The 14,918-nt window shown below is 37.2% G+C and overlaps 1 protein-coding gene and 1 long non-coding RNA gene across 5 annotated transcripts in view; one reads left to right on the top strand and one right to left on the bottom strand.

Annotated features, from left to right (window-relative positions):
* LOC122843901 overlaps positions 1–14,918 on the top strand; it is a 100,133-nt gene that overhangs the window by 2,519 nt on the left and 82,696 nt on the right. For both annotated transcript variants that reach the window (XR_006372791.1, XR_006372790.1), the window contains exon 2: positions 7,854–7,972. This is a non-coding gene — a long non-coding RNA (uncharacterized LOC122843901). The remainder of the gene's footprint in view (positions 1–7,853; positions 7,973–14,918) is intronic.
* On the bottom strand, positions 4,631–14,450 carry hnf4b (hepatic nuclear factor 4, beta). 3 transcript variants are annotated; one of them, XM_044139006.1, is made up of 10 exons: positions 14,156–14,450; positions 12,436–12,607; positions 11,332–11,426; positions 9,247–9,353; positions 7,836–7,967; positions 7,582–7,669; positions 7,354–7,506; positions 5,631–5,888; positions 5,441–5,522; positions 4,631–5,234 (listed from the first exon to the last, which is right to left on the bottom strand). In XM_044139006.1, coding segments are annotated over exons 1-10 (1,176 nt in total). In that variant the 5' UTR covers positions 14,244–14,450; the 3' UTR covers positions 4,631–5,233. The 3 variants fall into 3 exon arrangements, with proteins under 3 accessions (XP_043994941.1, XP_043994933.1, XP_043994951.1); XM_044138998.1 differs by having other exon boundaries at positions 5,631–5,891; XM_044139016.1 differs by having other exon boundaries at positions 5,631–5,891; positions 12,436–14,046.

Here is a 14,918-nt window from a genome sequence, read left to right on the forward strand (position 1 = left end):
AACACAGAACTATAACTGTAACAAGTTCAGCTTGACAGTCAACTATTTAACATGTTTCTGCACTTCTTCAAAACTTATGCTTGTTTTTTTTTTTTTTTTTTTCCGGTGGTCCTCAAAAGCAAATATTTGAATAATAAGCATAACAGATGTCCACTAAAGACATAAGAGTCATGGATTTGTTGAAGGAGACGCATGGCTGTTTTGAAAAGTTGATACAAAAGTAAACCTCTTGACGACAAACTTTTAAAATGTATTATTTATTTACTCCCTAGACTTTCTTATGGATACAGTTTGGCGTGCAGTTTGATTTCTACTGACACAGTTTTGTCATCAGTTGTGAAACTGATGCTTGGAGAAATTATAAAAAGTCCAAACATGAGAGACAGGTGACTGATGGATTCAGGAGGCTTTTATAAACATAGACAAACTGAATGTGCTAAGAACCCAGACAAACAATATGGAAAAAAAAATCAAAGCACCTAAGAAACTTTTTAAAACAGCCAAAATAACATCACTTGAGACTAGGCTGAAAGACAAAGTGTATAGATGGAAAAAGAGAAAGAGGGAGCGACAAGGTTATGTATACACTGTCCGGATGACAAGACGCAGGTGGAAACAATGAATACTATTGCAAGAGCTGAAAAGCACGGGTACTAAAATAGGAGAAAAGAAACACTCCTAAAACAAAAGAGGATTTGAAGTGAACGATACTAAGTACAACAAGAACCAAGCAGAATAAACTGAACACCCAGCAACAAAATGATTTGAACACATGCATTTCAGTCAGATGAATTGATATGGAAGACTCATGTTGACAACAAAAGCTCTGAGGTGCTCCCTGTAGCTTTGAGGTTCTCATGGAAAAATGTCTAATTGACAAAGATTCAAGTTTGTGGAAAGTTATTTTTTTTCTTCTTTCCTTTCTCTCCATGCTGGAGACGAAGTGTCCAATCAGTTTACATACAAGACAGATGCTGACCTGAGTGCAGTTTTACCATCTGCAATGCAGCCTCTGGTTGATCCTACAATCTAATGTTGATTTAAATGTGCTAAATATATTGAAGGGACATTTTTTTTTAAATTACAGCTGAGTGTTTTGGAAAAACCTGTGCTCTCTGTCAGACACATGTTTCTGTCTTTTTTTTTTTTCCTTTTTTTTGGAAAATGTTTGAAGGCAAGAGTGTTTTATTCTTCCAAGCCTGGGTTTTCTTTTCATTTTCTTGGTAGGTGTCCAAAACTCTCTGGTAGTCATCTAACATTGACATCTATAAGTATTGAAATAGGGCTGTGCATGTTTGCTTAAGGACAATATTATCAGAGGAAAGCCAGGTTCAACTAAAGTTACTCTGTATCTTTATCTTGCATCAGGCAGAAGTTTTAAGTGAGAACAAAAATGATTCAATCCTGTAAAAATTCTGCTTAGCTGTGAGACAAACTGAGATACTGATGCTCCTTCCCTCTCCACAGGATCAGGTATCTTCCATGTGAGCGGTTGGGGGGGAAAAAAACAAAACCAGTTTGACTTTATGCCTGTTTTCACATGGAACCCATTCTGTAACAGGAAATTTACCATTAGGAACCAAACTGAGAAACTGTTTGTCTTGATCTGTGAATAATTGTTATGAGGACACAACTGTGCATTTTGGAAGATATCATGCATCGCAAAATTAATAATTACTAGTTAATTATTTGGCATTTGTTATGCATCTTTGTGTTTTTCACTCTGCTTTTCTGCAATGGTAAAACTCTAACAGTGGTTGGGTTTCAGTTTTGTCCCAGTGGAGTGTCTTTGCATTTGTGTACACAAGTGCTGTCCATCCTTCCACTCCTTGCTGACACTTGCCACACAACTGCAAAGCTTTCTAATGCGCATATGTAATTATGTTGCTCTAAAACACTACAACTGCTCATTATATTGTTTGGATTTTGACCCGAATTCTGCATTGTGGAACTCTTAGAAGGTTACAGAAGAGAAAATCAACACACACATCTCTGCCTTGTCTCTGCAAACACAGGCGGTTTCATCATGCCCACATCACTCCTCTCTGTCTGAACTCTCTTGGTCAAGCAAACCCAGCAGGTCAGTGCAGTGGTCAGTTTATGTTAACCTCTGCAATCCAAGCACTGATTTGGAGCTCAAAGGTTGCTCTGGTTGGCGTTGTTGTCTGTGAACTCTGATGTTGAGGTATTTTAATCAAAATTCCCTGCTTGTGAAAATGTCAGCCGAAATTTTCAAGTGTGTAAATTGTGGCTGAAATCATTCTTCACTATAGCCAACTGGAAAATGCCATAATGTAATGATTTCACAGAGATGAGTTTACAACTGGCTTAAATCTAAACTAATTGAATGACGTTTGCGCTCTCATATTCTTCCAATATGACAGCTGTAGATGTCTGATTATGCAATTGTAATCTGAAATGTTTTTAAAATATGAAAGAAGAAATTCTAAAATTATTGACCACCAGATGGTGCTGTAGCCTAAATATGACTTGTCTACTTTAATAGCTTGAAAAGAAGGTTTTAATGCGAGGCAAACCAGCACAGACAGAACACAAACTATTCACACACGTCGAGGGGCCTAGCTGACCTCGGACAACCTAAAGATTAACTTGCATTAATCTTTTAAATGCCAGCACGACAAACAGCTGTGGCTTGTTACAGTGCCCGACCACCATACGATTGTAAATATGAAATCTGGTGCACTATACTGTAAAACTGTAATTGGGTCCTCCTTGGCTATTTTACCAGAATAACAGTCTAAAAGAGTTAGTCGAATCAAATTTTTAATAACAAGAGGGGGAATCATTTTGTACGTTTCTTCAAAAGAAAAGCCATACTTAATCAGTTAGTTTTGCTTTAAGAGATGAATCAGCAAGCCTAACCCTCTAACGGGAACCTTGCCAATTGGCTCACACCTTGAAGTAATGCTGTTTAAACCCCAAAAAGGATTAAATTACCCTAAATAGGACGATGTTAATGTCTTCATTTTATGACTAGTTTGAACTTGTAGTGACATCTCAGCTTTTTTCTGTCTTCATTAGTTGAGTGGCACAACATTTCTTTGAAAGCACTTCACTTTTCACAGCTCTCCTAAAATAAACATTTGGTATGTTGTTCTCCTATTCAAGTGTGCCTCGAATTTTAAAGCTTAAACAGCTCCAGTGCCTGCTCTTTTGCATTACTGCAGAATGACCACAGATGTTATCTGGTTGTATTTTTCTGTCACAATGCAGTTTATATGATCTTGAAAAGGCTCCTTTTACAAAACTTTTTACTTCTAGAAGAATGCCTACAAACTAAAAATGCTAGTGCCCTGACCTCAAACTCTCAAATCATGTATTATGCTAACCATAGATGTTTGTTCCTCGTTAAAATTGACTTTTTTTAAATAGTTTTATAACTTATTTATTTACTCATCAAAAACATACCTGGAGTGTTGCTTTGATTCTTTCATGAATGTCTGACAAATTCTTAAAAATCCTATGGAAGCCATTCAAGGATGTCTAAATGCTTGTTCTCCTCAGCCTATTTCCACAAGGCTCCTCCTTAGTGCTTCAGTCGCCAGCCTAGCTCCCACCTCACAGAGCACCCCTTCCCACTCTGCCCCTCCAGACTAGTGGTAGCAGCAATTTTCAAAACATCTGGTGAAACTCCAAGTCTGCTGAGCTCATCATGCAAACTACTTCTTAGTACAGTGATCCTAAGAATGGGTAAAGGTTGACTGTTTAAAATTTAAGCTTCACTTTTAAGCCAAGTTCTTTTTTTCACCTTGACAGAATACAAGGTTGGTTGTATTGCTGCAGATTAACCCCTATTTATTGATGATTAATATTTTAAAAGGAGTCCATTGTGCTATAAAATGGTACACAGAGCCATTTTACAGCACCATCAAATAACTGCGTCACTTTTAGTTGTTTTAGTTGTTATAAAAGTGCATATATCAAACATAACATTAAAAATAAATTGACACCTTGAATTTGGGCCTCTGTCTTTTTAAGAAACTCTGACACTCCACCTTCAGCACATAATCACAACAATGCTTTTCATAATACTGTTTATAATCAAAGTTATATCATGACTTTTTGACAAACTAAAGCTGGGGCTTTCTGAGCTTCTCATCAGAATGAGGATCTCAGTAATATGAGGGTAGCTTGCAAAAGAGTCACTGCTCCTCTGCTCTGAGAGGACTGAAGCTGTCAGGCGTCAGGATCATGTCTCATGGGTTTCTTCCTTTAGGTGTTTACTTGTAGTGGACATAGACCTCTACAACGACTGGGACGAGATGTAGAACTTGCTGGAGGGGCAACATATTTATCCTCTTGGAGCAGCTTCAGGCTGATCCAGAATGAGCTAAAAAGTAGGCCTAGGGTAGAAGTGCATCCTGGTTTCTCTCTTGAAAGTGTTACTTCTGAAACAATGTAGAACAAGTGGAAGAAAATGGATATATAAATAGATCGATTTTACTAAGGGGTTAGGTCTGTGATGTCCATTGTTTCCATTACTTTTTATTGCTATTAATTTCACTCATTGGTACTAGGCTGATCTTAATATTTGACCACAGAAGATTAGACTCTTTTGCTAGCATTTGGTCTGAAGACTGAAGATTTTGGTAAAAACATAAATTCTCAATTTCTGGACCAAGAGAATTATCTTTTAATATTAAGAAGTTGTGTGGTCAGTTTTGTGTATATAAAGAGCTAGTTAAGGGAGATTAAAAGTAAACAATTGTTTTCCTGGTGTTAATTTATAAAATAAATCTTTTGAAAATGTCAAATAACAGCCTTTTAGTTCCCTCTGCTGGACAACACAGTTCACTTCAGTTCAGTGACTCCAGTATCAGAAATACTCTTCCTCTTTTTTTTCTTGATGATTTTCTAAATATTATCAGTTCAGTTGTTTGATTCCTGTCTGTATTTGAAACTTCACTTTTCAAATGTATTTAAAAAAGCAATATATATCTTTAAAAAAATAAATGCTAGCTGGCGTAAGCAACTTGTTTATTTCTATGCGTTTTTCTTTCATTATTGAGTTTGTGGTTGAGTCTCTATATGTCTGCTTGAGTTCCTCTGAAGGCCTTGTAGGACTCCACTCGTCCTTCAGTTGAATTGCTGCTCCTTTAGTTGTTTACTTGTAGCAGACATAGACCTCTGGTACAATGTGGGTACATTGGCAGCCTCTCCATGTCTGTACACCTCAGTGCCAGTCTGTGTGGGCAGCATGACGACGGTAAGACCTGACAGAAAAACATCATCAGTCATTGCTTTTAGTGTGGAGTTCAGTGTTAAGAAACCACAAATGTCAGAAAATACTTATACAATATAGAGGAAGACATATTTGTTACATTGATACTTGAACAGTAAATTTTACTAGACTATTGGACAAAATGAAATCATCAGCTGGTGAAATATTGTTCCCATTTAATTGCTAAGAGATACTTACTAGTTGAAGCATGGGAGCTCAGAGTTGAAGGTGGCAGGAGAAGGTCTGAGGTCATTCTGACGCTCACAGTTCAGGATACTGCCTAAAAGTCGTAGGAAACATTCGTAACAAATCCAACTATAAATGAAAACCACCATTCATTTAAGAAATTTTAAGATTGATTTTATAACTATAGTGCAGTTTTTCCTACCGGCAGCCTGCCCTTGATTTGTTGCCGTTCCCTCTCCAAGCAGCATCTCCTGCAGCAGGCTGTCCAGTCTGGCTTCACCGAGCAGCTTTGCCAAATGGAGGGTTTCCACCATTTGCCAGGAAACACTCTGCAGCGCAGGAAGAACCAGCAGAAGTTCTCCTAACCTTCCTCTCTGATCACACGTCGCTTCCTCTAGTAGAACGTGGGCCTGGAGACGCAAATATCGGATCACCTGAGGGTTCTCCAGGCCTGGACAGTCTGCTGGAGAAAATACAAGGATAGTTAAACTTGATTAATAAGATATTAAAGGAAAAAAAAAGATTTTCATAAAACTACTTTAAAAGTTGAACTTGCTAAGGTTCACACGAACATGTAAATTGATAATTCAACTTTGAGAGCTTTTTCTACAGGTCTCCTTAAAATGTCAGACCAGTTCAAAATAACATCTTGATCCAGTTGGTTCCATTAAATCTCCAAATGTAAATATTATCTTAACATCTTAGTGCCTTTACAGATTAAGAATATCAGAAAGTTTTGAATTAATCCATAATTGTCTTGGTCTCAATTTTATTTTTGTCAAATCTTGAGTGTAAGCTTTTATTCAATAGAATGATTTAAAGTGACAACAGACCCAGTTTGAACTGTCGTAAGATGCTTACATTTAAGACCAACCAAGAAACAAGCAATTTCTTAAAAGATAATGAAACAATCTTAAATGAGCAGTAATTTGATAGAGCGGTTTTTATTTGCATTTTATTAAAATGTGATGCGCAGTTTTTAATACCTTCTCAGTAATCAACATAAAAACATTGGAATTTCAGCAATTGCTCTTGTTACATTTGCTGACCATTTTTTGCATGTTCCCACTGGTATTTTGATGAATTAGTTTTGTTGATGATCTCCAAGGTTTCAAAGCTTCTCATTGAGTTTGAACTCCCTCTATAGATTCTCTACCAGATTTTAGTCAGGACTCTGGTAGGGCCCCTCCGAAATGATAATGTTGCATCCATTCAGAAGAAACCCATCGGTGAAATTAAACCTAAAATCTAAACAAAGGAATCTAAGCCTAAATCTACCAGAGCTATGACTGGTTCAGCTGGTTCAGAAACTTAGAATTTATTTTCTTTGCTCTGATATAAAATTCTTTTACTCAGACTTTCCAGAGACTGATATAGATTGTAATATTATTAATGTTTCATTATCTGGTCATCAAAACCTCCCCTTTTGATATCAATCTATGGAGTAGAATTAATGTTATCTGTGTTAGATGTTTGTGTATTTCATTAACTGTTAATAAGTGGTAGATAGATCTCATCTTAATGAACAATGGATTTCCGGCCTCTCACCCGGAACGTAGCCTAACCCTCCCTCCCTCCTGAATGGACGTATATGTTTAAATCATTGTCACAGACTGACTTTGTCGGACAAAGAGAAATCATTGTGGCAATTCGTTCGTCGTTCTTTGGGTCTTCACTCTACTTCTGCTCCTAAGACCTCAGATTAGCATGTCATTAATCTCAGCAGGCAGCCAAATCTGCCTGAGAGTCAAGAACTTCAACATATCCAAATGTTTTTACTCCTAAAATCCAGTTTAGCCACACCACTCAGAAGGATATCTGGGGGAAAATGGCAAGAATATAAATAGACCCCAACTGAAAATGAATTCTGTTCTTGTGATGGTAGATAAATTATAACGCAGAGATTTAGAGAGGCGTGGTCTGACCTGGAGCAAAGAAAACTATGGCTCTGAGGCAAGCAAACTCTTTGTCTGTAATGTCCAGTTCCCTGAGAGGCTTGACGAGCTCCTCCTGGATTCTGATAGCCACTCTGGACACTTCCAACTCAGCTCCTCTCAGGGGGATCACAAAGTCGTTGCCTGATTAAGAAACAAAACATACAAAACTGGAACAGTTGCTGCAGAAACGGATGGTGTTCAAACAGTTTATTTTACCTAAAAGAATGACGTCATTATAGGGTAGCGATCGTCTTGCTGCTCCCAGAATCAGATGTTCAGCAGAATGGGTTCGTAGAAGAGTTACCTACAGATGGACATAGATGTAGGTTTCATATTTTAAATGCAAGCTGCTGCAGTTTGGTTATTCACTGAGCCTGTAAGCTAAGCCATTGTTCATTGATTCTGCTTCATATATATGTAGAGCATCTTTTAGTATCAAAACACTTTGAATAAATGAAAGCTCTTCTCACTCTGTCATCTATGTGAAGGCTGCAAAACTCTGGGATATGTTTGGCCCATTCCACCAGCAGGAGGAGCTGTTGCTTCATCGATTCAAACACGTCTCCCACACAGGCTGTTTTCTTGGTGCTGATATCATGACTCTGAGGTAAGAACAAAAAGAAACCCTGAATAATGTATCAGTGGTCAAGGGGTCTAACACTTATGCAGGTAAATCAGTTTTCTTTTAAGTATAATTTTATTTCGATCTTTTCAAAACTGGGTTTTAAACAGCAGCATCAAAATCTACTTTCTTGCTTAAGTTGAAAGTAAAAACAGACTCCAGAGGATGTCAACTTCCTTTCAAACTTTTTCTCATTAAAAATATGGCAAAATCCACGTAGTTTTTCAATTGAACACATTGTACAATACAATCTTGCAAATTGCCAACTAGTACCTAATGAATTGTTCTTATATCAATTTAAGTTTAATTAAGGTTTGCTTGATTCAATGCCATTCATTCCCTATTTGGATTGAGTTGAGCATTTATTTAATTGGTTTGAGTAGGAGAACTGTGAAACCAGGAGATTTAAGGATATAAAATTTGTCAAATCCAGACTTTACCTTTGGGACTAGCTACCATTTGTAAGTGCTTCAATTCCAAGGGTAAATATGGATTTAGAATAACCTACATTACAAGTTATCTAATTAAAATGAGCTTTTATTGAGTTGATAGAAATATTTCAGTAATTAATTTTTTTGTTCTGTCAGTGGGCAAACAAGCCTGCCGTAGAATCAGTTTTACCTGATCCAAGTGGGAAAAAGTTTGACCTTGAGCTGACTGGTGTTTCTCTTAGCATGTCATGCTACATTGTCATCTTCCTATGGTAATCCAGAACAGAGAGACAGAAAACAAAGATCGTCTTTCACAATTTCTTTGGCAACCACACCATAAGCTCCTTTCACATATACATCAATAATAATGATAATAAAAAAGAGCTCCCTTTATATATAGATTTTTGTTAAAAATGTTGCATTCCTCAAATGATGTTTGGCATTTAAGAAAACTGCTTGTCTTCTTCAAAATCAACTCTAAGGGCTTCTGGTTGTTTTTCTTTTTTCTGTGCATTCTTTTTGAATGTTAAAAACACATATCTGGTTGTTATTACGTACTTGAAGGCAAAAGACCTCAATGCCAGACCTCTTGGTACATCAAATGGGCCATGATTAGAAGAGGTCCCTGTGCAATTTTGTCCTTTAGTTCAATTAGGAGTAACTAAATCCAACCCGAGGAGAGTCTGTCTAAAATGTAATCCAAGATTTTTTCATCTCTGACCTTCACCTAAGTTATTCTCAGAAACAGAAAGGGATCATTTAGCAGTCACGAATAGGGAAGTATCAGTATTCATCACAGATAATCTGAGATCCTAAGCAGCGCGTTACCTGTTGCACGCTGTTCTCCGCCTGCAGCAACACGTTGATGGACAGAGTTCCTACTGGTTGTCCCTTCACTCTGTGGGGGTTGATGCAGTCTCTCTCATTCTGAACAGCTGGATATTAAAACAAGGAGAGTTTCTTAAGAAAAGTTAATTAGTTCCTTCATATATAGCCTCTGTATATATGAAGCATCCTTATTAAACTGTCTATCCTCAGGTTACACTAAGATGCTGTTGATTCTGGGTAACAACATAAACCACAAAAGTAAAGTTCTTTCTTTTATATAACTACTCATTTTTGAAGTACTGGTACTGATTTTTAGGATGAATGACTGTGTGTGTGCATTGTTGTTTGTAGTGTATGTCTTTATTTTTGCTCTGTGATGGACTGGCAGCATGTCCAGCATGTCCTCTACCTCTCACCCAATAACCGTTAAAGATGGACATTGTAAGCCAGTATAAACAATGATGAACAGACAATAGCCATTCACTTTCAGAAAACTGGTAGAAATTTGTAACTGCAATGTCACTCAGTTGGTATAGTTAGCCATTTTCATGTACTAAAAATGAACAGAGAAGACTGGAATAATGTTGAGAGAAAGGCTGTACAAATCAGATGTTTTGCCTATGTCATTTACACATTGCCCTCTCTGTGTGTGCAGACAAAGTTAATCATATGAGACTAAAATGTACACTAATATACAAATATAAAAATACATGAAGTCTGATTCAAAAGCCAAAATCAACAGCAGGTTGTGACTGTAAAACCTAGAAGGCTCTGCTCATTGCGTCTTTATGCAGTTCATTCAAAGAGGTGAATCTCTGATGCTTTGAGTTTGTCAGATACAATCATTGAGACACATTCACTGAACTCAAGGGATTTCTAGACTCTAGGGATCAATTGACTGGACCTCTGTTGAATTAGATCAGTCGCTTTAAAGGTGGTGAATATACCTGCAATTACTTAGTTTTTGTTTTATTATTTTGTAGAATTAAATTTCACTTTGACATTGTTTTTTGTCTTGTCAAAGGTCAATTTTGTTCACAATTGATTTGTAAAAGAAGTAAAAAAAAAAAAGATTAAACACTTAAAGGGGTGAATAATTTTTATAGAAACTATAAGATATCAAACAGTTATGATTATCCTTCACATATTAGCGGATCGTGTTTGAATCAAGTTCTGATGTGTAATTGTCTTAAACATGTCGTCTTCAACAGCTAATTACATAAGCTTCTGACAATGAAATTAGAGCATCATCTGCTGCTCTTGAAGCAATATCATATTTCTTGATTAATTTTATGTACAGCTCATTATAAATAGCACTCTGGATGGCCTCAGACTGGTTTCAGTAAATCTACAAAGTGAAACACACAATGACGTCCCACAGTAATCATTCATCAGAGGCTTAGAAAACACATTAATCAAGCTACATGTGAAAGTAAATGAGCTGTTGGCCACCTTTGAGCTTTACTGACATTTTCTATTTAATTCTGGAGGATTTTTTTGTGGGTCAGCAGTTAAGTCCAGCTTTTGAGCAAACGGTTACAACATGCTCAGAGGTGAAGTATAAAACCACGGTGAAGACTTGCGCATTGCTTTACCACAGCTGTGCTTCAAGCTTAACTCAGAAGTAATGTTGCAGCATGTTATGGAAATCAGGCAAATTAGTGAAGTACAGATTTAAATTTTTGCCTCTGGCCTTCACTTCAAAGTGTTGGGAAAACATTATTCCAGGAAAATGCAAACCAAATATTAGTCCATGCCAAGGGATTTTAATCATTCATGTGTGGACAATAGACCTTTTCTCTCTGCATACGTGTCAGTCAGTGAAAGACGAGGCTAATGGTATGCAATGCACACAAGCACACTTACAAAAATGAACAATAACATGTTAAAGATCAAAACGTTTTCCTTTTCCTTTTGTTCAGTTGAAACAAATCTTAATTGATTTAAACACACACATTTAAACAAGGGAATTATAACAGGAAACAATTATGCAAGCTTTTGTGGTTTAATTAAAATGTGCTGTCTGAATACTGAAGGTAATTTGTCCATTTTTATTTTTATTTAAAAAAAAAAAGAGGTTCTGACCTTCCTTTCTCATTCCAGCCTTGAAACATTTCCGCAGTCTGCAGTAACGACACTGGTTCCTTTTGTCTTTGTCCACGACACATTGCCGGTTGAACCTGAAAACGTACACCACGTTGAAGCATGTGAACATATTTAGAATTGTTACAAGTGAAGACAACATAATTCTGAATTGTACTGTAATTACAATTCAGTTAATTTATGTAGAGCAGATTCATTTTACAAGAGACTTTATAATTTAATCAGGGTAACGATGGTGGTATAAATTGGTTTTTAAAAAAAAACCAAAGTTTTATATAAGGCAATCAGACAGTTTTCATTGAGCTGTTAACTTCCAATGCTTTCCACTACAGACAGAAATGTTAATTATTTTACTGGACATAAATATTGTGACGAGGGAAAGAGGAAAAACTCCAGCTTAGCAGGAAGAAACATCCAGCAGAACTTGGCTCAGTATCCTTCGACTTTGTGATCAGCTGACTTTGACTGCAGGATCACAAGGGAAAACAGTAACTGTTTCTAAATGATGGCCATATCAAATACATTGAAAAGATCTGGATTTATATAAAAGGGTTAACATTTAACTAAATCATATGAAAAGCCTTGAGATGAAATCTATTTTTGAGCAATTAAACCCTTTTTTCTTCTTTGTTTGAGCCATCCCTGCATACGGTTGGATCAAACATAGTGTCTCCCATTTCTCAAAGTCATATAAAAACAGCTTTGGTCATGGAGAGTATGAGATTATTTGATTTCATGGGTTTATTTTTTCAATTATTTGCTATTTCTCTAGGGTTCATGTATGCCGCTGTTCTTTCAGGGCTACTTATGTAATCAGCTCCATTAAAAATATAGAGACCGCTTGGATGTTGTACGACACTTTAGTTTTTACTTTTAAAGTCTCCAACATTGACTCCAGTGACATCAGCTTTGACACTTTATTAAACTTAACTAGTTTCCTCCTGGAGCCGCTAAAGCCTTTATGAAACTTTTACAGCATATGAAATGGGGCTCCCTGGCACCTTTAATCAGAGTTTAACATGGCTTCATGTGGGATTTTCCGGGTTCTCTGTGCCAAAGCAAACGTTTTGGTGTGATGAAACTTACCTGCAGTTGTATGTTTGGTTGCTGCGAATGCTCCTCCTGAAGAATCCCTTGCAGCCATCACAGCTAGACGCACCGTAGTGTTTACCCGTGGCTCTGTCTGCACATATGAAGCAATGACTCCCACCACCATAAGTCTGGGAAGCTGACAACATGGACACCGACTCTGGTGCATCTGCAGATTATAAGATAGCAGAGAAAAACAATCCCAGGCTAATGATTGAGCTACTTATAGTAAACATGCCTAAGGGTAAAAAAAACAAAACAACTTTACTCCAGAGGCATTTCTGTCACAACCTCCTGAGAACATCAGCTGTGTTGAAACCAAACAGACTCCAGGATGGAGAGTATGTGTTGAGCCCTCTCATCAACTAGGGCACATTAATTCTAATCTCCCCTCTGTGGAAACCAACACTTGTATGCAGGGGTAAGACTTCAGAACACCAGAATCATCTGGCCGTTGTTTTATCGTCCAGTTTGGTTGAGTGTGATGATATTAAAAGCAGGGTTATACAGTTTGAAGACTTATCACTGCTTTGAGTGTGAATGCCAAGGGCCCTCTGAGGAGCTCTGCCAGTTATTACTCAGGAGGAGAAGGAAACTCCCCATTTAATTAAAACAGCTAGAGGTCAATGTGAAGCAAAGTCCAGCACTCTCCTTTGGCTAATTTTACTACGGGCAGGCAGACCTCCCTTCCATGTTGCTCTAAAGCGCACGCTGCCAGTGTTTGACTGCTGCTGTGGAGACTGTACAGACCCCAGGCAATAATGTCTGCAAATTGCACACTTCGTTTAAGCAGATGAGGCAGCTGGGGATTACGATTTAACAAGGAAAAGGCTTTCTGTGGTCAAAGATCAGTTAGATTGAATTAAGAGATTAGAATACGTTCGCCTCGCAGTTATATGGATTTGAAGAGCAGCCTGGTGATAAAAGCGCTCCACTTAAGACAGAAGAGAAGGAGCCTGATTCAGCTCCGCAGAGGCTTAATTGGAAGAAGGATTTTCAGATCATTGACGATTTATGAAATGTAAACTAATATTGACTTGAAACGACGTGTTGATGTGTAATGTATTTTGCCTTGCAAAACATTCTTGGACCTGAAACGTTTTGCCACGTCTCAACCAGAAACTTAGTTATTATTATTTCATGTGATGGACAAACACAAATTGGCGCATAATTGTAGTGAGGAATTTTTTTTATTTATTTATTGTAAATAATAAATAAATAAACTAAATAAATAAACAACTAAAACGTGTAGTGAGCATATGAAAGTAGCCACTGAAACTAAATGCCTTCATACGTCACCTAATTAGTAAATAAAATCCACATTTATGTGCAATTTTATGAGACCATTTCCAGCTTCTCTGTGAAAACTCCATGACGACTTTTTGGAACAATGTATTCTTTTCACCTCGAATTTGTAATCATAAATTACATCGCACTGTTCTGTAATACAAATTTCTAACAATTCTAACAGCTCTTGTGGCTGTAATGAGGGAAAAAAAAGTTGTTAGAATATTTTGTCACCAACTGATTTGTAAGAAGCCTGCATATTTTGAACAAGAGCACAAACTAGATTTTACCTGTGAGTAGAAATGTTCTAGGCTTGATTGTCTATTGCAATGAAGAAGATTGATAGTAAACATGGTTATGTGTAGAAACTGTAACTGAGAAAGGTCAGAAAGCTTACACGTTTGTTTAGATAAAAACAGAATGATCATACCTGTTGCATTTCCTGGTAGTGGAATCAGCAGGGAACTGTTAAAGTCTTCAGTGGCTGCTGCAAGAATGATTGTCCCAGGAAGCTTCATGGTTCAGATGGTTTGATGGGTTTCAAGCCTGATCTGCAAAACTCGACCAGTGTCAGTGAGGTTACTCACTCAGTTCAGTGCCTCTTTCTCACTGGTCTTAATCATCAATTCAGACTCTTTCCTTTATTTATTTTTTTGTCTTCTGAGGGAGCATCTAGTCCTATAGTGCGACTCCAAATGTTCTTTTGGTGAGTTGAGAAGCTTCCTCTGCGACGTCCCACTTTCATCGACCTTAGTGCTGAAATTTGGTCCACTGTTTGTTTACTTTTTTTCACGTGAGTTACACAAATAAAGGGGAAAGTTCGAAGACAGATAAGAGTTTCCATGAGGACAACGAGCAGATAAACATATGTGACAAAGACCCGTCGGTGGTATGAGGCAACTCGACGACTCTTGGTCTTTTTTTGGTTGTTGTTTTTTATTGTAGGATTTTAAAACGTCGATAAAGTCAAACAAGCATCCAAAGGTTGCCTGCTGGGATGTTTTCTTTTATTGAATTTTAGCTGAAAATCTTACTGGGATTCTCTTAGCTTGAGTAATCAATATCACACCCAGGAGTTTTTTTTTGACACAAACAAACAAATACGGCATTAGACTGTTGAGAAGAGTGTTTGTGATGTCTGATTAACCTTTTTGTTTTATCTCTGAGCAATGACAAAATGCCTCCTTGCAGGG

Source organism: Gambusia affinis, linkage group LG02 (genome assembly GCF_019740435.1).
Source record: "Gambusia affinis linkage group LG02, SWU_Gaff_1.0, whole genome shotgun sequence".
NCBI classification, from domain to species: Eukaryota; Metazoa; Chordata; class Actinopteri; order Cyprinodontiformes; family Poeciliidae; genus Gambusia; species Gambusia affinis.